Source organism: Chionomys nivalis, chromosome 6 (assembly GCF_950005125.1).
Source record: "Chionomys nivalis chromosome 6, mChiNiv1.1, whole genome shotgun sequence".
Lineage (NCBI taxonomy): Eukaryota > Metazoa > Chordata > Mammalia > Rodentia > Cricetidae > Chionomys > Chionomys nivalis.
In genome coordinates, this window is record NC_080091.1 from 36,096,870 (window position 1) to 36,122,127 (window position 25,258).

General features: G+C 44.9%; 1 protein-coding gene across 2 annotated transcripts in view; it reads left to right on the top strand.

Moving 5' to 3' along the window:
• LOC130875415 (kremen protein 1) overlaps nt 1–25,258 on the top strand; it is a 249,546-nt gene that overhangs the window by 141,154 nt on the left and 83,134 nt on the right. For both annotated transcript variants that reach the window (XM_057771145.1, XM_057771146.1), the window contains exons 3-8: nt 8,574–8,648; nt 9,356–9,487; nt 10,967–11,077; nt 12,017–12,184; nt 15,108–15,210; nt 16,036–17,739. In XM_057771145.1, coding sequence (XP_057627128.1) covers nt 8,574–8,648; nt 9,356–9,487; nt 10,967–11,077; nt 12,017–12,184; nt 15,108–15,210; nt 16,036–17,739 — 2,293 coding nt within the window. The remainder of the gene's footprint in view (nt 1–8,573; nt 8,649–9,355; nt 9,488–10,966; nt 11,078–12,016; nt 12,185–15,107; nt 15,211–16,035; nt 17,740–25,258) is intronic.

Below are 25,258 nucleotides of genomic sequence, written 5' to 3' on the forward strand. Positions count from 1 at the left end.
GAATACAGTTTGTGTGTTGTTATTTCGGGGCATAAGCTAGCCAGGCGACCAGGAGCTGGGGTGGGAATGCTGCCCGCAGCTCCTACTACACTCACCAGTCTGTGATTTTTATTTTAATTCCCTAACTTCCCCCTCAACCTTAAGAACCAAGCTCCTAGCTGCAAGGGCCTGCCCTCTTTCTCCAGAGGACATCTTAGATGTTCAAACTTTGCAGGCAAGGTTGTTAAGCCTGATTCTGCCACCTAATTAACACTTGTTTATATTAATTAGTTGCCACATATACAGAAAGCAGTGGTCCTTTTTGAAGTTTCCAGTTACAGACCTAATAAGATCTGGCCTGAAATGGGACTTTGAGAATCTCCCAAGGCAAAATAATAGCTTCCAAGTTCCTCTACAAGATTCTTTTTCAGGCATAGACAGCTCTGCAGCCATTTTTCCATAACATCCTTCATCCAGAAGGATGGATGGAACAAGAGGGTGTGCACAGGCTCTCCTAAGGTTTTGGTACTCCTTGTCAGGTGTTAAAACAAAGAGGACCATTGTGTTTCTTGGAACTGATCTAAAAGTCTATATTTGAGATTAAGATCTAAGGAAATGCATTTCCGTTTAACACCCAGTAGTTTCTGATTGTGAACAGGCTCCCAACCTGTGCCCCGGCGCCGTGCATGACTACAGACTCAGCCTCTTCTGATGGTTCCTTTAATTAGTAGGAATTAAGTGGAGGCTGCTGCATATTTTGAGAATAAATAACACTGTTTAAACTTAGGCAGCCTTAACCATTAACTTAACCACTGGATTCTCGCTGCTACATGTCTCCTGAATAGATCAGCATAATCTTAACTAGGACTTAAAAATGCTTCATCCTCTCTCGGGAACTTAGAACTTAAAGCCCATGGGAGCCTTTGGAGGCTTAATGACTTTAATTATGGCAAGAAATATCTTCTGGTGGGTAGGAGTGCAGCTGGTGGGAGAGCCCTTTCTCAGAGAAGCCGGATGAGAGCTGGCAGAAGGGGGGTGGTGTTGGCCGCAGGGCCCCTGAGTTCTGAACTGTGTTTGTGGCTTCAGAGCTTTGATCACTTGCCAGGGAAACCTGGAAGGTCAGGCCAGGCTGCAGCCAAGCCCTGGAATGAGGAGCCAAGTCAGTGGAGCGGGTAGCTCTGTCACCACCCTTACCTCCCACCCTTGAGAAGTAACCTGGTCTGGCCACCCAGTCTTCCAGCCTTTCTTTTACCATTGGTCCTCTTTCCATGTTGGTCTCCTTTTGGATTAGGCCTGAAAGAAACTAACAAAATGCTCTCTAAATGTAATTTGATAAAATAAGATACGCTGTGTGTACTTTAGAAGAAATCAGGGCTGGATTTTTTGTTGTTGTTTCTTTTTGTTTTTAATTCTGTGTGTTCCAGCACAAATAACCCCCGAGCATAGGTGACCTCTCCTGGTGGCTTATGCCAGGTTTCCCCATGCCTCCAACATCACTACCAGTCCCAACTCTTGGCACCAGGGTTTTCTCACTGGTTCCCCGTGTGCCCTGCTGTGTGACCTCATTTCCTATGGAATGAAAAGTCTCTGTTGGAAAACAGGGCCCTTGGTGAGTTGGCTTTGTGAGCCCCTTTGCCTGGTGTGACTCATGTTTCAGGGCACAGGGCTGTCCAGAGTATGCAAGAGCCTGGTGCCTGGGTGGTCACTGCCTAGAGAAGAGTAAAGGAGGAAAAAGTGAGAAGTAAAGGTTTAAAATCCATTTAGTGCTCTCCAGAAAGAGAAGGGCACAAGGACCCAATGAATGGCTGTTCGGACTAGGAAAAACCACCAAGAGAAAGCTGTGGTGGTAGATATGGTCAGCCCCTAGGTCCACTGGCTGTTCTCCACTGGAATGAACAGCATACCACCACCACTACTTGCCCCATCTTGGCCTTCCTGCAGCAGGATCAGGACCCTGTACAACACCACCAGACGCTGTTACTGCTACTCTACAAGTCCATAGGCTACAGAAATCTCCCATATTGGTGCTTAGATGTCTGAATACTCTAAGGCAGGCTGCCTTTGAGCTTGAAAGCTGAGAAGCTGTGGAATCTGCAGCCACTACTCCTAGAGAGCCATGTTCCATGTCTCAGCACACCCAGTGCCCTGTTCTCTTTTGCAAATGGCAGGGTAGATTCCATCAGTTCTCTAGGCAAGAGGAAGGCCAAGGACACAAAACCAGAGGTAGTCATCTGTCTGACTTTTCCTCATTGGAGTTCTAAGAAAAGTTCACTTTTCCTCCAGAGAGAGAAGAGGCAGAGCACACACTGTAAGTATATAGGATTTTTTTTGAGAGGTTTGGGCTCCAGAGGTGAGTGTATACAAAGCCCAGGGCCTAAGAACTACAGGCAGAGCTACTTTTGATTTTACTGCTGGCCAGAGTCAAGATGTTTGCCTTAGAAGTCAGCAACCTCCTCAGCAGTACAACAAAAGATGGTATAGTGAATAGGGAGGGCGGGTCCTGAAATTGGAAGGGCGAAGACATAGGACTAGAGTTCCAAAAAGGTACAGCTAAACAGACCTAGTGAAGAGTTAGAGGAGCCACAGGTGACCGCCATCGCTGAGTGAAACTGATGCTGTGTGAGCCAACACTGTTGGCCAGTTTCCTGGTGCTGAGAGTCAGCTGTGAAGTCTGACACCCAGACTGCCCTCTACTGAAGGAAGCTTTTGAAGATTGGAACTGCAGTGAGGAACGGGCAGCAAGGCTTAGGGAATAATCCATGGAAGGCAAGTTAAATGAGGTAAAGCTGAGCCCTAGGGGTGCTGGTGCTGCATGCTACATCCTTCAATGAAGAACACTTAGAGAACCAGTAGAACTGTCGAGTAAGGCTAGGAATGAGAGGGGTGTTGAGTTTGGAAGCTGTGGGCAAGGGAAGTCAGATCTTACCCTAAGAGCAGCACAGTTAGGTCCCTAAGAAAGGTCTTGTTCTGTGCTATAAGTAAGACTGGCTGGGGTAGGAAGAGCCCCAGGGAAAAAATAGTTGTGACTCACAAGACACTAAGGTGGCATCAGTGGGGATGGAAAAATAGTAGGTAGATCTGGAAGTTGGAATCAGTATAGCTTGGTGAGCACTTAAATGTAGGGTGACACGGCAAGCTACAGTTTTCATGTACCTCCTTGAGGATGGAGACCAAGTTGTAGGAAAGTAAGAATTTATTTGTTTGGAGTTTTCTTTTTTTTTTTTTTTTTTTTCTTTTTCTTTTCTATTTTAGTTTTTCAAGACAGGGTTTCTCTGTAACTTTGGAGCCTGTCCTGGAACTAGCTCTTGTAAACCAGGCTGGCCTTGAACTAACAGAGATCTACCTACCTCTGCCTCCCGAGTGCTGGGATTAAGTGTGCGCCACCACCGCCAAGCTGTTTGGAGTTTTCAAGACAGTGTCTTACTATGTGTCCCAGGCTAGTCTTAAACTCTGTTTACCTCTGACTGGCCTCAAACGTGCAGCCTCCTGAGTGCTGGAATGTCTGATATGCACCATCACAAGCAACTTAAAAAAAACAGGATTGGATGAATCATAGGCCCATGGCACCCACATCATCCTGCTCAAGAAATGTCCTGCAGGGTCTGGGCTAATGTGCTCTGCCCTACTCTGGAACTAGCTGCAAAAGTTTAGAAGAATCTAATCTAAAGCAGAAAGTTGGTGCTAAGTCATGGAAAGCAATTCTTGGGCCTCTAGTACCATGAATTCTCCACTATTGTAATGTCTGCCACCTTGTATTAAGCTATATGAAAGCATATCTGAGAACCCCATAAACATGTTCACATGGCTGAAAAGAAGAGTCCCCAGCACTCAGGAGGCAGAGACGGGCGGATATATGTGAGTTCAAGGCCAACCTAGCCCACAGAGTTGAGTTCCAGGACAGGCTCCAAAGCTACAGAAAAACCCTGTCTGGGGGGGTGGGGAGAAAAGACATTGTCAAGTGTATTATGGTAGATGCTTCCAAAAGGTTCTTGTTTGTGTCTATCACAGTTAGTTGGCTATCTTCAATTGTTCATAGATGGAACTATATAATTGAATGTTTTCATACCAATAACCATTTCTATTAAGTTGTGGATGTGTGCATTATTTAGTAATTGGCTACCAGAGCAAAATGTCATTCTTCTACCTGTGAGAGTGAGAAGAAGGGGTTGATAATCCTTTACCCAAGTGTGCTACTCACCATGGAACATTGACCCAAAGCCTGCTGTACAGCAGGGAAGGTATTCTATGCATTGCTGAGGAAGGCCTTCTAATGCTGGGTAGTCAGGAGCAGCCAAAACGAATGTGCTTTACATTTGTCATGGATAGCTCTAGAAAATGCAATACTTCCAGAGGATACCAGCCAGGAAAATAGGTCATTTCCATATGTGCACTTTGTGGAAAGCCACTCTAGAGACAGGATAAGCAACCTTGTATTCTTCATCTCTTGCCCATATGCCCCTGAACTAAACACCAAACTTTCCTGGTGATGCCCCCAGAGGTGTGGTGTAGTCCACCATCATCACATGCAGAATAAGGATAAATACCTGTCATTCACTATGTTTGCTATTAAATAAATATAATAAAATTATATTCTGTAGAGCCACTGGAATAGCTATATGTCAGAACTTCCCATAAGAAGCTGTAGACACATCTTCCAATTAGCTATTGACAGTCCAACTCCTTGGTTACTCTCTCATCAAGAATCTAGAGCCAAGATTTTTTGGTTATTTCCTCCTGAGATTATGTTTTATCTTCCTTTTCCTACAATAAAGCTTAGACATTAGGGAACTTACATCCAAGTGCTTAACAAAGATATAACTAAACAAAACTTAGGTATTGATTGGTAGGCCTGAGCCCCAAACCAGGTCTGGACACATCTCACACACACACACTCATCCCTATAAGGCCCTATTATAACAGAACCATTGTCATCAAAATGCTGTCTGCAGTGGGAGTTTATAGACTTGGTCTTGTGGAAGAACCATCCCCATAGTCAGGGAGCTCTTTCTCTCCTTGCCGCAACCTAAATATGGGCCCAGACAGGTTTCTTTCGATTTACTGAGCATTAATTGAATCATCATAGGAGTGATAAGTGATTAGTAGGGTCTTGCCTTCTGAGGCTTCAAATTTTGTGCTTTGTACAACAGAAGTATGCAGATTTTGCTCTTTCCTTACTTTGTATCACCTACAAACATCTCCTTGCCACTATGTTTCTGGTTGCCTCTCCTTTGGTTCTACCTGTGCTGGCCTAAGTGAGGATAAAAGCAACCTGAAGATACCTCTGATGGGAAGGGTTAACAAGGCAAGGCCTTTGGCTGCTGTTTAGTTTTGCAGGGATGTCTCACATCTAAGAAAGCCACTTTTCTTGCTTTTCCATCCTTTCAAGCAGCGTTACAGGTATAACATTATAAAAATAAAGTTTACTCTAGTCACAAGACTGGTAATCTAGCTAGGATTTAGGTTGTTTGAAATATAATAGTTTGGCAGGAGATTGGCAATAGATGAAATTGGAAAATTTGTTCAAAGAACTTGGCTTTTCAAGTTTTTAAAATTACATTGGGGCAGGAGGAAAAGTGTAACCAAACAGTATTTTATGTTCATAAAATATAATGAAAGTTCCCATCTTGTAAATTAAGGTTCCCCATGACCTTTTCTTGAGGATTAAACAAACTCAGGATTAATGCATGCTAGCACATTTTACCACTGAGTAACATCCCCAGCCATCAGTCTCTTCTAAAGCCTCCCACCTTTCAACAGGCATGCTCTCAGTAGGATCTCCTTTCACCCAATCCAGATATGTGCTGGAAATACAAATTACTTCAAGTAGCAGCTTGGTCCAAACTACCCTCAAACTCTGTTGCTGGGATGATCTTGAATTTTATAATTCTCCTGCCTCTGCCTCTTAAATGATGGAATTACAGACACCATACCCAGTCCTAATGCCATGCTAAGGATCTCTTTATGAAGGGCTAGGGCTTTAGGCATGGTTGGCAACACTCTGCCAATTGCACTACATCTCCAGCCTCCATAAATACATTTTTTTATTGTAATTCACTGAAAATTTGCTCAGCTACAGGACTTGTCCTTAGATTCCATGCATTAGTGATTTGTCTGAGGTTGAGTTGTAGATGAGAGCTAAGCACTTTATTCTCTACCTGCCCTCCTCACCAAAGAAATAAGGTTGGTTTTTGGTTTGGTGTTTCAAGACAGGGTTTCTGTGTGTAGCCCTGGCCATCCTCAAACTCACAGAGATATACCTGACTCTGACTCTGACTCTGCCTCTGCCTCCCCTTCCCAAGTGCTGGTATTAAAGGTGTGTGCCACCATGCCTAACAAAACCATGCATGTTTTGAATAATCTTTTGTTTAGCTGAGAATGTATAGCCCCATGGTAAAGTACATAACCTGGTATGGATGAGGCCCAAGGTTTACACTCCCTGCCCCCAGCTCTGTGATGTCTGCCCTGAATGGGTCATGCCTCTGAAACAAATGAACATTCATGTTCTTGTGAAACAAGAAATACAGGGAAGTCAAGGAGGCCCTCTGGCTGTGTAGTTTCCCCGAGGCACATTCCAGGAAGGCATTCCCTACCCAGGCACTGCAGCCTGTGCCAGCCTCTCCAGGTGCATTAGCATCAAAGCTGGAGGGACAAGCACTCCAGTCAGAACATATCTGAACTTACACTCTTCACAGGTACTGTTTGATATGCTGGATCCCTGGATGAAAGCAGAATAAAAGAATGAGAGACCCTCTTTATTTCTTCCTCTGGGAATGGAATTTGTGAAGAAGCCTAGGGTACCACTGGGGCAGAAACACAAGCACCCATCAGGAGTCTAGGAGCTGTGGGTAGAAGTCTGCTGCCCTAAGGAACTTAATCTAAGAGAACAGTCGTGCCATTTTATCTTGGCCTTGCACAGGGACATGTTTGTTCTGAGGCTGGGCATGAAAGATTCAGTGACTTAAGATGCAGTGGTAGAGCACTTGCTCAGCATGAACAAAGCCCGGGTTTGACCACAACACTACCAAGCAGAAAAGAGAACGACTGAAGCTTAGCAGGGTCACCAGTAAACATTGATAATAAAACAGCCAGGTAACCTTCAGATGACTCTCTGTTCATCTCAGTTTGTTTTTAAGGAAGGTACCTGTAGGACAAGGACAAATCCTGCATCACTGCACCCAGGATTTCTGAGTTTCTTAATCTTCCAAGGAGCATACTTTATCTTCAGTGTCACTAAGTTTTGACTTGGTCCCAAGTGCAAGGGGTTGACTTAAAAAGTAATGAAGTGGCACTGCCCTCTAGTGGTCCGAGAAAGTCATTGGTCATTCTTGTCGGTGCTCTTTGTGCACCTGTCAGTACAGATTATTCCTGTGGAAGGAATTTACATTTATTCTCTGTTTATTTGTTGGGTTTATTCACTGTTTTAGCCCATAGTGACTGGCCTTGATGATAATCTGCCCATCTTTTAGCATGCTGGTTTGGGAAGTTGGCTTGTTTTCCCTGTCTTTTTTTTTTTTTTTTTTTATGAGTGGCTGCCTCTGTTACAGTACTTCAAGTCCTAAAGCAAGGGTCTGTCTCATTCTTCTGCAGATTCAGCTCTGTTGTTCACTTAGCTGGAGATAAAATGAGAAGGTTCACTGAGATGGAAAGGAATCTTTTCTCCCATCTTTCCCCCAACAACAAAATAAATTTTTATCACTGCTCATTTGTTTCTAAGACTTCTTTCTTGTTCCTCTGACCTCTAGTTTTCCAACTGGTGGGATCAGCTGAGTCCCCAGAGCTTGCTGAGCCTGCTTCCAGCTCCACTGAACCCGTCTCTGTGGTCAGAGCCAGGAAATCTGCTTTACAAACTTCACAAGTGGTTTCTGATGTTCAGCCAAGCTTGACAGCCAACTGCTCTAAATCTCCACTTATTATTTCTTGTAAACCCCCCAATGGTGTCTACAAAGATCTGCAGCTTGTGTTGTGTGTTAAAAGTGACCATTTTGAGATTCATTCAGTAGTAGTCAACATGCTATTCTAACTGGATGGCATGGGAAGGAAGAAAGGACCACAAGAGACAAACCAAAGGCATTTACTCTGGTTGCCAGGGGCAGTGTGTTCATAGCAGAAAATATCAAAACCAATACCTCTGCACTGGCTGGGCAAACTGCCCACCCATCGACTTGTTTTTAATATTCCAGCTAGATGGGAAAGTAAGGCTTTGCAGTAGTCAGTTACTCATTTCCACCCATTCTAAGTCACCAGGCTATTGGGATGATAGGACACAGTAAGTGGCTGTGTCTCCTGTTTTTCAGATTAGAATGTCAAGGCTTGGAAAAGTAGAACAACTTGCTCAGAGGCACAGATATTGCTTACTCTCTGGTTCTGCATTAGAAGCCATGCCTGATTTATGAGTCCAGTATTGGTAGGATCAAAAGACAGAATTGCTGGACTGGGCAGTGGTGGTGCACACCTTTAACCCCAGAACTTGAGAGGCAGAGGCAAGCAGATCTCTGTGAGTTCGAGGCCAGCCTGGTCTACAGAGCTAGTTCCAGGACAGCTGGCTCAGGGTGGGTGGGAACAGAGTTGCCAACCTTCTCTTTTTCATGTTCCAGGCCAAGAGAGCAGTTCAGCGGGGAGCCACTGCAGTTATCTTTGATGTATCTGAAAACCCAGAAGCCATTGACCAGGTAAATAAATCTCCACCAAAATCATTCCTACTGTCTGCCTGAGAGGAATTTGCTGTGCTTATATTGAGTGGGCACTGTTGTGACATCCTTGTCTCATATTCTTTGCACCTATCTGCTGAAGTAATATGCCTGTGTTTGAGTATCATTTCCTGAGGGAGGCATATAGAAAGTGGTTATGGGTCAGGAGTTAGGGATAAGGGACATTTTCAAATAGTCTTTGGGACTTTCAGCCAGCTCAGCCCATCTTAAAACAAGTATAGCACTCTATCCTCACCTTTCTGGGAATCCCAAGTCTATAATGCTTGAAGACTTCAAGAATGTCCAAGTGGGGATTTAATATTCTTTCTTGTGTATGCATTCATAAAACACACATGTGCATGTGTGTGCTGAAAGCTAGACCTTGCATTGCCAGACAAGTGCTCTACCACAGAGCCACATCCCAAACTCTCTTGCTTTTTCTTTCTTTTCTTTTTCTTTTTTTTTTTTTTGTTTGTTTGTTTGTTTGGTTTTTGAGACAGGGTTTCTCTGTAGCTGTGGAGCCTGTTCTGGAACTCAGTCTATAGACCAGTCTGGCCTCAAACTCACAGAGATCCTCCTACCTCTGGCTCCCGAGTACTGGGATTGAAGGTGTGTGCCAATACCGCCAAGCCTCTCTTGCTTCTTAAAGTAAGCATGTCTTTTAATTGGTGCCCTCTCTTTCTTGCCAGCTAAACCAAGGCTCAGAAGACCCTCTTAAGAGGCCAGTGGTATATGTGAAGGGTGCAGATGCCATCAAGCTGATGAACATTGTCAACAAGCAGAAAGTCGCTCGAGCAAGGATCCAGCACCTCCCTCCTCGAGTGAGTGATAACTTGTCTGTCGCCTACCGGTTGGTGCCTTCATTTCCTTTGAGCTTTGGCTTTCAGCCATCTTGTCCCTCTATCTAGAATGCTGGCATAGTATCTGTTCCTATGGGTTGAGCTCAGCTACAGGACAGGAAAACAGAAATTTTCACTAAATTTCTTTATTTGTAAAAAAATTGTAAAAGCTTACAGAAATAGACACTGTATGCTATGAAGTCTCTGGTTTCACTCATCTGTCGTTGCCCCTTTTAGCCTATCCTTCTGAGAGACAAGCTGAAAAAATGAAGGGATGACACATTTAGCACTTGTTTCCCTTTGTCTCTTCCCTGCCATTTGACCTAGAGATAAGAAAAGGCCTATACTTCCTTCTGCCAGTCAGGTAGATCACTGACTCACAAATACAAATGTTAAGAATTTCTCAGATGCAGGACTGACATTGGTTGGTGATGAGTAGCAGTCAGGCATCACTTCATTGTACTGAAACAGTAGTACTGCCCACTGATACTTGACTGACATCTTCTCCTCAACCTTGGAATCTGGAGCTGGTGCCCATATATGTTTTCTTCCCTCTTCACAGTTACTGAACTGTTCCCATGCAGAATGATTCTTCCTCCTGCACCAAGTATCTGGGTAGCCAGCATCTTACTAGGGTCCTATTCTTACTGGCTAAGTGGATGTCGAAAGTGTAGCAGCTTCAGATAGCAGAAGTCAGTGTTCTTTGTGTGAAAAAGATAAGAGCTGCCAAACGCAGCTCAGGTGGTAGAGGACTTGCCTAGCATCCACAAAGCCCAGGATTCATTCCCCAGCACTACATAAAGTTGCTGTCATGGCACAGCTGTGATTCCAACATTTAGAAGGTGAGTGGTGGTAGGGTTAGAAATTCAGAGTCATCTTCAGCTCCATAGCAAGGTAAGACCAGCTTAGAATAAATGCCAACCCCTACCCCACACCAAGAAAAGAAACAAGACGTTTGCAGAACTTACTTGCTGTCTTCGTTTTAAAGGAAGAAGGAACTCTTGGGCAAACGTGACTCATTGTAGTGGAAGCTGATTTTTGTGGAAGCACCATACAATTTTCTAAGTTGTTGTAAACCATTAATTATATGCTTAGTAATCACTGTTCCCTCAAAACACAACACTCACTCCTTTGTCTATAACTGTGATTATTTGTGTTTATTCAGAGGGGCTTTTCTCACAAGGTATACCAAACTTTGCGCTGTTTTAATGGGAGACTAAACTTTACAGATGGCTCTCTCGGCTATTAGGAGGTGTGAGGCTACTATAACTCCCCACCCCCATCCTGGCCACATTAAGGCACTATCACTGTGTTCATGTGAGCAGAACCCCACAAGCTTCCTACACACTGAGGGATCCTGTCCTCACTCTTCCACTCCATTTCCTGACCAGGACTGACAGCCCACATGCCCACAATCAGGCCAAAGAGAACATGGCTCATGGCATTTGTGTTCTATTCTAGCAACCCACTGAGTACTTTGACATGGGGATTTTCCTGGCTTTCTTCGTCGTCGTCTCCCTGGTTTGCCTCATTCTCCTTGTCAAAATCAAGCTGAAGCAGCGTCGTAGTCAGGTAACCCCTAAGAGCAACTTGTGAACCCCATTACTCTGTTGCTGATGAAAGTTAGAGGTCTAGCCAACCTGCTGTTCTTAGTCCCCTTCCTTTCTCAGTGTTCTGGAGAATGCCAGACCTCAAGTGCTGAGCCCTAGTGTTGAGAGGGGCAAGCCTGAAAAGGCCTCTTCATTGGGGGTATTCCAAGCGAGTATTTTGAAGGAAGTGTCCAAATAAAATTTTGTTTTGGAACATGAGACCTTTGCTCCTCGGGTAGATTTAGGGTTGGTAGAAATACAGACTGTCAGGTCCCAAGGTCTTGTGATGAAATTTACCTCTGCCAGGCCCTTATGATGACTCTTGATAAACAGCCATACTAGTACTCTAGCCAACCCATCGCTGCTGCTTACAAGAAAGATCTGCAGGCTGAGGGTGGAGAGAGGAGGGGAAGCAGGAGGATAGACTGAGATGTGTGGCAGTGTGACACCTTGGCAGAAGGTACCTTGGAGAGTGACAGTCAAAAGAAAAATGGTTTCAGTTGTCAGGAGGTCTGAGGGGCCATCACCAGCAAAAACAGGGATTATTGGCTAGTATTTATCCACTCACACTGTGTGTCAGATGCTGAGCACTCATCTAAATGCTCATTTCCCTCACCAAGGAGGTATTTGACATTGGGCCTTCTAAAAAACCAAAGTCCCACAGAGTTGGAAAGTACCAGAAACAGAGAATTGCCTTTTACCTTGAAGGCAAGACTTTGGAGTAGGGTCACTTGTGAAAATCCTAGACGAATGTCAAGGGTCTATGAAATACAGTGGCAGGATGAGTTTTGAACAGTTTCTCAAGAATCTGTTTGACCTGAGGGAGACTAGTATTTTCAGTCCCAGTGTCCTGAGTGCATTGGCCTGGGGTATGAATACTACTATTAATATATACCAGCACTGACCATATTCTTCCTTGCAGAATTCCATGAACAGGTTGGCTGTGCAGGCTCTGGAGAAGATGGAAACCAGAAAGTTCAACTCCAAAAGCAAGGGGCGCCGGGAAGGAAGCTGTGGGGCCCTGGATACACTTAGCAGTGGCTCCACATCTGACTGTGCTATCTGTCTGGAGAAGTACATTGATGGAGAGGTGATGTTAGAGACAGGACCTGTCTTGGGTGGGGAGGGGATATACGGTCCCCAGCACCTCTGGGGACCACCATGACCAGAGTTTCCTACAACCTTGATTCAATGTCCAGGCTTTTAAAGGTATTTCTCCTAGGACCTGGGAAGACATAATAGTCTATAGATGGTCTACCTAAGTGGGTGACTTTAGAACTTAATCAGAAGTACGTGAATGCTACGCATGGTAGCACGTGCCAGTCATTATAGCACTTGAGAGGCTAATCAGGAGAATTGTGAGTTTAAGGTCATGACTCCAACAACAAAACAAAACAAGCAAAAAAGTACATGGTTAGACAGAAAATACGTAGATGCAAGAACAAGTTGTTTGCTTTGCTTTGAAGAAGTGGTTATGTGGTATGTTTACTTGGAAAAACTCAAGAGATTTGATGCCTTTGTTTTCACTTGTGGCTCTTTATTAAAAGTTGGAATTAAAGTTCTAGGAGCAGAATAGACCATTCACCTATAACCACCCATCATTAGCACTTTGTTACTTTGTGCCTATCTCCAACTGGACAGGTATACACAAAAGAGTTGGGGTGGGGGTGGAGCAAACTGTTTGAGAGTTCAGGCCTTGGATAGCCCCTCATATATAGATTGCTGGACAGAAGTGTGTTTGCACACAGGCACTTGGAATGATGCTCTTGCATGGACTGCAGGTACAGACCTAACCCAGGGTTCCAACCTAGCCCAGGCAGGTTCTTGGTTTGGCAAATGACTTTATCCAGTGCCTGCATTGATGATCCGAACCAGCATACTAGAAGCTCACAAAGGCTACTTAGGTGAGAAGACACAGGCATTCTAAAGCACCACATTAGTGTGAATATCACTGTGTCAGACTTGTGAGAAAATAAAAGCAAAGCAGCAAGAATAGTCATGATGATACTTGGAAAGCCATCACATTCTGTCATAGACTGCTTTCCTTCGAAGCTAGGTGGCCCCAGCAAGTGTTCTTTGTACTTGACCTCCTTCAAAAGTGCCAAGAAGCAACCGTCTGTATATGGTTCAGTGACTCTCAGCCTTCCTAATGCTACAACCCTTTAATATAGTTCCTCATGTGTGGTGACCCCAACCATAAAATTATTTTCGTTGCTCTTTCATAACTATAATTTTGTTAGTGTTATAAGTTGTGATGTAAATATCTGTGTTTTCAGATGGTTTGGTGTGTCGCAACCCAAAGACTGAGAACCACTGCTCTACATCAACTTAGATGACCTAGGGTGTTTGTAACTCTCCCTGCAAACCCCATGCTCTCTAGCCTGAGGCTTTGAACTTAGGTGTGCCCTCCAGCTCCTCGAAAGGAACCCACTTCCTTGCCTTCCTTGTCCTTTAACCCTGAGGACTATGATTGGGCCACGTAAATTGGACAGTTTCAGTTTCCTTCTCCCTGTGGGCGCTATTTGAAGGAATGAAACTGGCCCCTAGTTGGAATTAGGGGAGAGAGTACAGTGTTTTAACTTTCCATTCCTATAACAAATACCCGCAGTAATAAACATATAAAGAGCAAAGATTTGTTTGAGCACATAGTTTTTGGACAGTTTGACTGCAAACAGGGAGGCATAATATCATGACGAAAACACGTGATGGATCGGACTGGAGATACCACAGTGGTTAGGAGCACATGCTTCTCTCGGAGAGGATCTGAGTTCTGTTCCTAAAACCCGTGTTGAGTGATTCATACCTACCTGCAACTCCAGCTCCAGGGGACTAGTACCCCCTCAGGCAACTACATTCACATACATATACTCAGTACAAACACGTAAGCACGCATTCAAAAAACTAAAAGTAAAAATTAAGGCAGTCTTGTGCAGAATGCAGCTGTGCTGCTTTGTAAGTCTGCCTGTTTCTGAATTACTCAGAAAAATGTACCTTTTCTTATTCTTTTTCCTTGTTCTTTCTCCATGTATCTGACCTCTGTGCCAGCCTAACTCTAGCAACATGAACTCCCCTTTCTCCTCCATTCTCCTGAGCAACTTCTGAGATACACTGCTTTCCTATCCTGAAAGTTCCCTCTTCATCTCTAATAAAATTTATCATCTGGGGTTGGAGAGATGGCTCAGAGGTTAAGAGCACTGGCTTCTCTTCCAGAGGTCCTGGTTCAGTTCCTAGCAACCAAATAGTGGCTTACAAACATCTTTTTTTTTTTTTTTTTTTTTTTTTTTTTTTTTTTTTGGATTTTTCGAGACAGGGTTTCTCCGTAGCTTTTGGTTCCTGTCCCGGAACTAGCTCTTGTAGACCAGGCTGGCCTCGAACTCACAGAGATCCACCTGCCTCTGCCTCCCGAGTGCTGGGATTAAAGGCGTGCGCCACCACCGCCCGGCTGCTCACAACCATCTTTAATGAGATCTGGTGCCCTCTTCTGGTGTTCAGGTATACATGCAGGCAGAACACTGTATACATGATAGATAGATAGATAGATAGATAGATAGATAGATAGATAGATAGATAGATAGATAGATATCTAGCTTAAAAATAAATAAATAAATAAACCAGGTAATGGTGGCACACACCTTTAATCCCAGCACTCAAAAGGCATAGGCAGACAGGTAAGTCTCTGAGTTTTAGGACAGCCAGGGCTACACAGAGAAATCCTGTCTTTAAAAAAAAAAAAAAAAAAAAAAACCTAAAGAAATAAAAAAATAAGTAACTCTTCAACATTGTTTACCAAAAGGACACAAAAGAGAAGGAGAGGGAAACCAGGTCCCACTAGGCCCTCTCCTTCCTGATACTGCCAATCTAGGAACACTTAAGATTCATCTTTTAGCAGGAGGGCACCAGCACATTCTGTCCCCCATAGGATACATTGGAGGAGGCACATGTGTGAGACTGAAGGCATAAGTCCCTCCCTTCAGTCCATTCTTCATGGTATGTCCCCCTCTTTCCCTTTGCAGGAACTTCGGGTCATCCCCTGTACCCATCGGTTCCACAGGAAGTGTGTGGATCCATGGCTGCTGCAGCACCACACTTGCCCCCACTGTCGGCACAACATCATAGGTAATTGTTACAGATCTTGGAGGACACTGTCCCTTCAAAGTATAATAAGTGCTTAATGCATGCTGTAGGCTCATGAACAAACTGAACCAACACGACATGGTCTTCTGGACCTGTAGGTGTGTAACCATTAGGTTTTGAAACTTGGCTGCACAATTCTAAGCAGAACTTGGCATTAAGGATCACTTTTAGGGGCAGGTGACAAGGCTCAGTAGGAGACTGTTGCCTGGATTGTGCAAAATCACAGGCTTGACACACACATCCCCACCCCCACCCCCGCACAAGAAAATCATCTTGCGTTCAAGTTTGAGTTTCCAATTAAATAGGACACTATCTGGGTATATGGTATACCCAGCACTTGGGAAGTAGACACAGGAGTTCAAGGTCATCTTTAGCTACGTAGCAAGTTGGAGGTCAGGCTGGGGTACATGTCTGAGGAAAATAGAAAACAACAGACCCTAGCATCCTGGCCTGGCCTCCCTAGGTCTAAAGCCCTGTTTCTTTAACAGATGACAGTAATGTTGACTGCCCAGGCCTAGACTACAGGGTTGTTTCCAGGGACACAAGGGATGATGAATATGCAGTAACAGTATTTGTTGCTCTACCCCTGTCATCATTACAGGGCAGGGTGGAAGACATTTTCATCTTTGTGTTTTGCTCTCTATACTCTGTGTGGGGAGATAGGAAAAGAGACAAGTCAGCCTCTGTCAGCTCAGCTGAACTTGAAGACAGCTTACAATGTGCCAGGGTCAAACATAGACTCCCTGGCACTTGGCTTTACTTGATGCTTCAGGCTCTGACCCATTGCCTTGTTTCCTCCTCTTCCAGAACAAAAGGGAAATCCGGGTGCTGTTTGTGTTGAGACCAGCAACCTTACACGTGGTCGTCAGACAAGAGTGACCCTGCCAGTACATTACCCAGGCCGTGTGCATAGGACCAACGCCATCCCAGCCTACCCTACCAGGACAAGTATGGACTCCCATGGCAATCCTGTCACACTGCTGACCATGGACCGGCATGGGGAGCAGAACCTCTATTCTCCACAGACCCCTACCTATATCCGTGGCTACCCATCCCTGCACCTGGACCACACTCTGGCCCCTCACCACTGCAGCCTGGAACACCGGGCCTACTCACCAGCCCATCCCTTCCGCAGGCCCAAGTTCAGTGGCCGCAGCTTCTCCAAGGCAGCTTGCTTCTCCCAGTATGAGACCATGTACCAACACTACTACTTCCAGGGTCTCAGCTATCCAGAGCAGGAGGGCCAGCCTATTCCCAGCCTTGCACCCAGGGGTCCATCCCGTGCCTTCCCACCAAATGGTGGCAGCAGCCTGCTCTTCCCCACTGTGGTGCACATGGCCCCTCCCACCCACGTGGAGAGTGGCAGCTCTTCCAGCTTCAGCTGCTACCATGGGCACCGTTCTGTGTGCAGTGGCTATCTGGCAGACTGTCCTGGCAGTGATAGCAGCAGTAACAGCTCTGGTCAGTGCCGCTGCTCTTCCAGTGACTCCATGGTGGACTGTACCGAAGTCAGCAACCAGGGTGTGTATGGGAGCTGTTCCACCTTCCGCAGCTCCCTCAGCAGTGACTATGACCCCTTCATCTACCGCAGCCGGGGGCCTGCTGTACATCTTGAGGGCTCCCCACCACCAGAGGAGCTCCCAGCAGCACACAGTCAAGGTGCTGGGCGGGGTGAGCCTTGGCTAGGCCCTGCCTCTCCCTCAGGGGACCAGCTGTCCACCTGCAGCCTGGAGATGAACTACAGCAGCAACTCCTCGCTGGAACCCAGAGGGCCCAACAGCTCTACCTCAGAAGTGGGGCTCGAGGTTTCTCCTGGGGCTGCTCTGGACCTCAGGAGGACCTGGAAAGGGGGTCCAGAGGGACCATCTTGTGCTTGCTGCTTTGATCCCCAGCCTTCTTCCCTGGGCCCTGGGACAGGAGCAGCTTCTGGTGGCAGCACCTTATTCCTGGGTCCCCGGCTCCTTGAAGACTGCAACCCTGCAAGTGGGGAGCCACAACCAGGGAGTTCCCAAGGCCTGTATGGCCTTCACTCAGACCATTTTCCCAGGACAGATGGGGTAAAATATGAGGGCCTGCCCTGCTGCTTCTATGAAGAGAAGCAGGTGGCCCACAGTGCTGGCAGGGGCAATGGCTGCTACACTGAAGACTATTCGGTGAGTGTGCAATACACACTCACTGAGGAACCCCCACCCAGCTGCTATGCAGGAGCCCGGGATCTGAGCCAGCGTATCCCCATTATTCCAGAGGATGTAGACTGTGACTTGGGCTTGCCTCAAGACTGTCAAGGGATGCATAGCCACAGCCCCTGGGGTGGGATGCTGGGCTTGGACGTCCCCAGACTCCACTGGAGTCTAGGGACAACTCGGGAAGAGGAACAGGCTCCATGCTACCAAGCTGAGGTGCCACTGCAGCCTGGCTGCTCTCCAGAGGAGGCGGATGCTTCCAGGGCTAGCCTCTCCAGTGCTCCCCAGGACACTCAGGAGTCCCATGCCCTGGCTGCTGAGGCTTCAGGTGAGAGCAGATGATAGTAGGTATTTGTATAGGGGTTCTCTTCTCAGGCCTTTTCTGTTTGGCTTCTTCTGTGACTTGGCGTCTGTACCTGATAGTTTTCAAACGTTGCTTAGCTCCACCCATCCTCAAATCCTCTACCCATGATGTTGGCATCTCTTCCCTTCAGATACTTCACACCCAATAGGAATCGCAGTTTCATCAACTGTTCTGCATTTCCTATAGTCCCCTTAGTCCATCCCTGTGCTTCTTAGCAAAGTCCTCCCGACAGACCTCGCTGTACTTGCCTACTGTCCCATTTGGGTGACCTAACTCACCATCCTTACACTAGAAACACTGTAATGACTCATTCCCTTTATAAGATGTCCTTTGACAGGGAGGGAGGTTGTTTGGTTGGTTTTTGGTTTGATTTGGTTTGGGTTTGGTTTTTGGTTTTTTGAAACAGGGTTTTTCTGTGTAGCCCTGAATGTCCTGGAACTCAATTCTGTAGACCAGAGTGGCCTTGAATTCAGAAGAGCTCCCTGCCTCTGCCTCCCAAGTGCTGGGATTAATGGCTTACACATAAGATGTCTTCTAAGTGGAGCTTCTCCCTTGATCCCTGCAGCATGTCAGGTTCATTTACATCTCTAGATCTCAGCTCAGTGGCCTTCCTTTCCTCATCAGCGTCTCTCTTGCTCCCTCTGCTCTTCCCTAAGTCCTTGTGGGAAGATCTGTGTGATCTGTCTTCCCTGCTTCTTCAGTGCCACTAGGAATTCAGTTTTCTACATTATGATTCCATGACATCTTAGTACTTCCAGAAGACTGTATAGCCAAAAAAGGAAGACCTGTCCCCAGAGACAACTGTGTAGACTTGAGCCCCTCAGGAAAGAAGCCATTGCTGTCCCTCCCCCTGTCACTCACATAGTCCACCCACCATTGTGAACTGTCACTTCCAAGAGTCCACCTTACTTGGTACATACTGCCCAAAGCCTGCTGTGCCAGCTCTCCACATCCTTGACTCTTCTCCCTCTCTCTCCCAGGACCAGGATCTGGCCCAGGCATCGGTACGGGAGCTTGAGCTCAGAAGGAACTCTTTTGTAAAAATCGGAAACTGTACGGAGACTTCTAAGTCTGGCTTCCTTCAAAACTAATATATATATATATATATATATATATATATATATATATTAGTATATAATATATATATTAGTATATTAATATATATATATATATATTAGTTTTGACAAACACAAAAGTGGTAATAAAGAGAGTCCTTCTCAACCCAAAATGTGAGCCTCCTGTGGCATCCCCTTCCCATTAACAAACCAACAGACAAAATCTCTTGAGTACTTTGTCTCTTTTAATAATGTGTTATTCTGTTTTGTAATGTGTGTTTGGGGTTCTGAGGTGTGTGGGATTGAGTTCTCTTTTTTTTCTAAGATGTTATATGTAAATGTAAAAAGTTATTTAAATATATATTTTAAAGAACCCTAACTACCAACTTTTAATGAAAAAGAAAAAAGATCACTGCTGCATTAAATGAACCACATCATGTGTCAATACTGTTGTCTCCTTGGTGGGACCTCAGGCCTTTGAAAAGCTCAGGGTTACACCTGCCTTATTGAAAATGAACCAGAAACTTGAAGTAAAAAGCTAGTTGATAGGGGTACAAACTCCGAGGAACAATGCAAAGCTGACTCTCCTTTTTCCCTTTTTTGAGGCAAATCTGGACTTCAGGGCTTCTGGGAAGCTCTACCTCTCCTGCCCAAACCTGTAGGCAACCGTGGAACTGCTAGGAACAGGAGGGAAAGGAGAGGTGTCAAACCATTGTTGCCTATGCCCCAGGTTGTTGGGGAGCATTGTGCCCATTGTCTTCTGTTCCTTTGGGTCATCACCTTTGTCCCAGCAGAATCCAAGACTGACCAGTCCTGTCACTAGGCCCTCTCCTGCATTCTGACCACTGTGGCAAGGAAGAGAAACTCTCCCCCTTACTGTCCGGCTCTCAAGTCTTCTGTAAAATTGTTCTGGACTTCGTGCCATCAATTACAGAGGTGATTTGAATGGGGTGTGCAGGACAGACACCCAGGAGGAATGTTGCTTTGTGGCCTTGGTGTCCTATGGGACTGGAGAAACAAGCGCTCCTCTCACCCAGCACTGCCCCTTGAAAAAAGGCATGCTGGGGCGCACCTGTGCCCATGGGTCTAGGGGCAGCCACACCCCTCAGCTACTGCCCCGTTTGGTTGCCTTTCTAGGCAACATATGCTTGACCCATGGGAGCATGCACTAAACTTCATATGAATCAATTTTCCAAACCCAGAAAAAGGCCTCAGGGCTCTTTGGGCCTCTGCCTGGTAACTGCAGTGGCTCACCCCACCAGCAGAGGTCTGCTAGCCTGTCTGCCTGATGCACTATTATGTACTGATTCTCCACGAGACAGACTATCAGATAGTTCAGACCCAAAGGGTAGCCTTTTGTATGTTTTTTTCCGGCCTCTTCTTTTTTAAGGGGAAGGGAGAGTTTTTTAAACCCAAACCGTTTTTTGGTTGTTTTTGTCATTCTTGTTGTTTTTAAGATGTTTTGTTTTTAAAAGGGAGAGAATTTATTGAAAACTACTTCAGGGATTGTAATCCTTTTTGTCCAATATAGTCCTTGTTCTTAAAAAAATGTTTTTCTTTTCCTTAGAGGAAACTAATCGGGTTGGCCCTGTGTCAGTAGCTTTTCCGCTCACTTTTATTCATTCATTTAGCCAATATCTTTTGCCATCGGAAAGAGTTTGGTCTAGTGGCTCTGAAAGCTCAGTTACAGAATGGGACGTTGAAACCTGGGGAAACAGGGACTACCTGTTACCAGAGATAGAAATGACCCTCCTCCAGTCAGACTCCCGGAAGCCAGTCCAGGGGCCAGGCTACACAGTTTGAGACCATCGGAACGCTTCGTTCTTTAGAGCCCCATCTTTAGATGAGGACATTGACTTATTTCTAGCCAGGATCTAACAGAAAGAAGTCCCCACATCAGGTGATCCAGCCATTCACCCTTTAGGAAGTGGCTTTCATAAAATCTGTTCTTCCGCCCAACTCTGGGGTTCTGTTGCTTAAAGGCTCCTCCCCCAGGCTGTGCTCAGTGCACCTGTTGGTGAGGGTGTGAGAAGGACCTAAGCTGTTGACATGTGATCGGGGTTGCCTTTATTTCTGGGGCCAGGAGTTGCAGCTGCTAAGAACAAGAGCTTGCATTACTTTGCAGTGGGAATGGGGCACAGCTTTTAACATGAACTGCAAAGCTGCAGCTTCTCACTGTCGAAATGTTTGTTTTTTCAGGTTGTACTTTTTTTACTTTTTTTTTTTTTTCCATTTTTAGTGTCTGCATGTGTATATGTCTCCCTTGGCTGAAACAAATCCCAGAAAGACTTGTCTTTGCCCTGACTAAAAAACCATTTCTCAATAGTCTTAAGACAGAAAAGAATAGAGAATTTGAATGCCACTGGAAGAAGTCAAATGAACAGGTCCAGCTATCCTCTGAAAGAGTGGCAGTGGTGGGGGACAAACACTTGTGGTTGTTATAGTTTGGGGGGTAAGTAGAAACAAAAGGGAGATTTAGAGGCAATCACCATCTTTGTGTTCCCTCATCAGACCAGAACAAAATCACCTGTCAACTATCTCATGTCACCATTTCAATAAAAAGAAATTGTGTCTTTGAAGTTCCAAGTACCCTCTTTCGAGGAGGGGGAGGCAGAAATAGATCAGTAGTGTGTGGTAATTGCATAAATCATGGACAAGGAGCACTTCACTTTCCCCTGGGAACCTTTGTACCATCCAAGTGTATGTGATAGCTAGTATAAACTTGATACCACCCCTGGGTATAAAACAGCCATGTCAACTGTAGCATTCTAGAGTCAGATGAAAAGGAAAGGTTGGGCATTCTGATCCGTGAGATACCTCTTCACAGCTCCTATGGCTAACGGTTCCTCTCTCCTCCAGGCCCAGGTCATTTTACTAGATTCCATCTTTAGTCCTGTGGTTCAAGCCTGCCCCTGTGTCTTCTGATCTCAAAGTTCATACAGGACTAATGTTTTTTAAATGTGGTCTATAAAAGAATTAGTTGAAAGTATCATCTTTTAAACTGATCAGCCTTTTTCTGTTCCTTCCATAAACTTTTTGTATTGTTGGTCTAACGAGACACTTTTAAAAAAAAAAAAATTTCTTCCATAGCACTTAAGATTTTTGTAAAGACTTTGCTGTAAAGGCTTTGTGATAAAATGATCTAAGGGCTCTTTTCAACATTACCATTTGAAAAACTGTTTTTAAAGCTAGAAAACAACTTATGTATATTCTGTATATGTATAGCAACACATTTCATTTATGGAAATATGTTCTCAGAATATTTATTTACTAATATATTTATCTTAAGCCATGTCTTATGTTGAGAGTGTGATATTGTTGAAATAATCATTGAAAATGACTAACAAGGCCCTGTACATACATGATAATTGCACACAGATTTTACATATTTGCAGACCAAAAATGATTTAAAGCAAGTTGTAGTCTTCTATGGTTTTGTAACAAATTGTACAAATGACTGTAAAAAAAATACAATTTTATCAAGTATGTGTTACATGTGGTCATTGCTGTGGTCGGCTGAAGTCTAGAGACTGCTACTTTATACAAGCCAGTGTTCTGAGCACTGTTATTCAGAGACTCCCTGTGAACTTCTGCTTCTGTTAAGAGTCCAAGTTGTGGGGTGTTTCCAGTCATCAGAGTTGGCTAGAGTCTGTGGGCTTTATCCTTGCATAGCAGTGTGTGACAGGAGCCTAAAGCAAGATGACCACAACTTCCAGGCCAGCCTGGACTACAGAGTGCATTCAAGGCTAGCCTGTGCAATTCAATGCAACCCTGTCTCAATAAAAAGTAAAAAATGTGCTCAGTATTCAGCCTCGTGATAGAGTGCCAGCAATCAAGGCTCTAGGTTCAATCCCCCATATCTGCCTTGCCCTACCCCATATCCTCACCCCCACACCACCACCCCAAAAACCCAGCTGGGCATGGTGGCTTGCAACTTTAATTCTTGTGTTTGGGAGGCAAAAGCAGGTGGATTTCTGAGTATAAGGCCAGCCTGATATACATAGTGAGTTCTAGAACAGGTCTATGTAGAGAGAGCCTATCTCCAAATAATAAAGCCTGGGGACTTCGTCTCTTTTCCCAGGGAGGGTGGCTGAAAGGTACAGTTTCTTTCTCAGACACACTCAGAGGACACTCTGATCCTATGAGTTCCCGTTAGTTTTCATCTTAGCTTGGGCCATTCATCAGGGACAGCAGCCATGCTCCCCACTCAGCTCCAGGTTCCTCTCTGCACACCTGGTGGCAGCTGACTGTGCAGAGCTTCTTGGAGCCCTTGTTTAATGACTTTACCTAGCTCCAGTCTGTACCTCTTGGGAGTTTTAGAAGGATCTCGCAGCGTGGACTCCACCACAGCATGGTGCAGAGCCTGATACCATGGATGGTTGGCATGTCCTCCAACTGCTGTCCCTCTTGGGTTTCAGGAAGCAACCTTCCAGGCTGTCATCCCACTGCCCCTGGACAACACTTGGGTAGCAGCTGCATATTTGGTGTACCTATCCTCAAGATCTTGGCTGTTACTTTTTTTCCTTTGAACTTTCTTTACTCAATGCCAAGAAGAAAGCAGAGACGTCGAAGTTCAAACTTGGGAGCTCAGAATAATCAGGGATTTGTGTCTCAGAATCTTCACTGCGGCAACAACCAGCATGCTCCTAGCACAGTCTAGTTACCAAATACTTTCGCATATGGCACTGTTTGTCGTCTCTAGAGCCCTGTGAAGTCCACTGAGACAGACTGAAAGGTGGGGAAATTAGAACTGGTTTGCCCAAAGCCACAGAGCTTAAGAAGCTCATAACCACAACTGACATATATTGCACACTAAGCAGACTCCTAATTATTTGCCAAACTGTTCAAAAGTCCTTTGCATCTATTAATTCATTTAGTCTTCATGGAACCCTGTGAGAGAAGGGCCAGTGTCAGTTTATAGGATAAAATCAAGACAATGGTTTGTCAGAGTTGGGATTTGAACATACTCTGAGCTCTGCCGACCACCATGAAACAACAGAACTGGATTCATCAGGTTAGGCCTCTGGCGGACAAGTTCTCTGAATGCAATTTCACAGGCTATTGGTACCTTAGGTGTGGATACATGAGTTAGGGTTTTCATCTCCTGGATATATAAATCTGTATGGTAAAATCTCTGGCTTTAGCTTTTCCTTCCCCAACCCATCTATCTCATCACCACTGGCCACTGGTTACCTCTCTGGTACGGCCTGCTGGCCCTCTGTGCTCTGGAGTGCCCAGCAGCTGGCCTACTGACCTTTCTTGTTCTGTGTCTCTCTGTGCCTGTAACAAGTCTTTTTTTTTTTATCCTGCCAGTCAACTCCCAAATAATGACACAGACTTTTTAAAATTATGAACGCTTAGCCTATAACTTAGGCTTGTTCCTAACTAGCTATTATGATTTAACCCATTTATGTTCATCTACGCTCCATCACATGGCATTACCTCTCTTCCATCTTGCAAATCCCATTCTCTGTGTCTCCTCATGTCTCTACCTTTCTCCTTCCAGAGTCCTCTATGTTCCAGAAGACTTCCCTAACCTCTTCCTGCCTAGCTATTGGCTATTCAGCTCTTTATTAAACCAGTCAGAAGGTGCCTTGGCAAAGAGACATCACAGTATAAACAAATATTCCGCAGCATTCCCCTTTAAATAAAAAGAAATGGCTTTAACTCTAACCCAGTAAAGCTATATGTAATAACAATTATCAGGTAAGAATTACATTTACAATATCCAGTCTATCTGTATTTAGCAATTTAGAGGAAATATTATCCTATCTTGGTGAGTTCAAAGTTTTCTAACTTACTTTCCATCCTAACTATATTACCAACCCACAGCTGTCTTCTTAGATCAACAGCTTAAGCTTTTAGATCTTTCAACCTTATATACTTTATACCTCTTTTGTAAATTTCTTTTTTGAATTTGGTAACAAGGAAAACTGTGACTATAACTATGATGGATTATCCCATCATTTTTATATTATATGCCCCCTCCCTTTTCCCTTCAGAAAGATTCTTTCTGGGCAGTGGTGGCATACACCTTTAATCCCAACACACAGGAAACAGGCAGGCGGATCTCTGTGAGTTCAAGGCCAGTCTGGTCTACAGAGCGAGTTCCAGGACAAGCTCCAAAGCTACACAGAGAAACCCTGTCTTAAAAAACCAAAAGAGAGAGAGAGAGACTTGAATCTAATCTCCTTTGTTCAGCTTTTTTCCTGACCATTGCCAATAACAATTTGTGACCACCACCACTCAAAATGATAACAAATGCCAAATGACCAAAACCCACTTACCCACACAATGTGGGCATTGTGTTCTCTAGACTGCTTCCTGCTATCTGGGGGCAACAGCATATTTAGGGGACCCTGAGAAAATTGGGATAATGGTCAAGTCCTGGGAGAGCTGGTTGTATCATTTTTTGTTTAGTCTTTGGA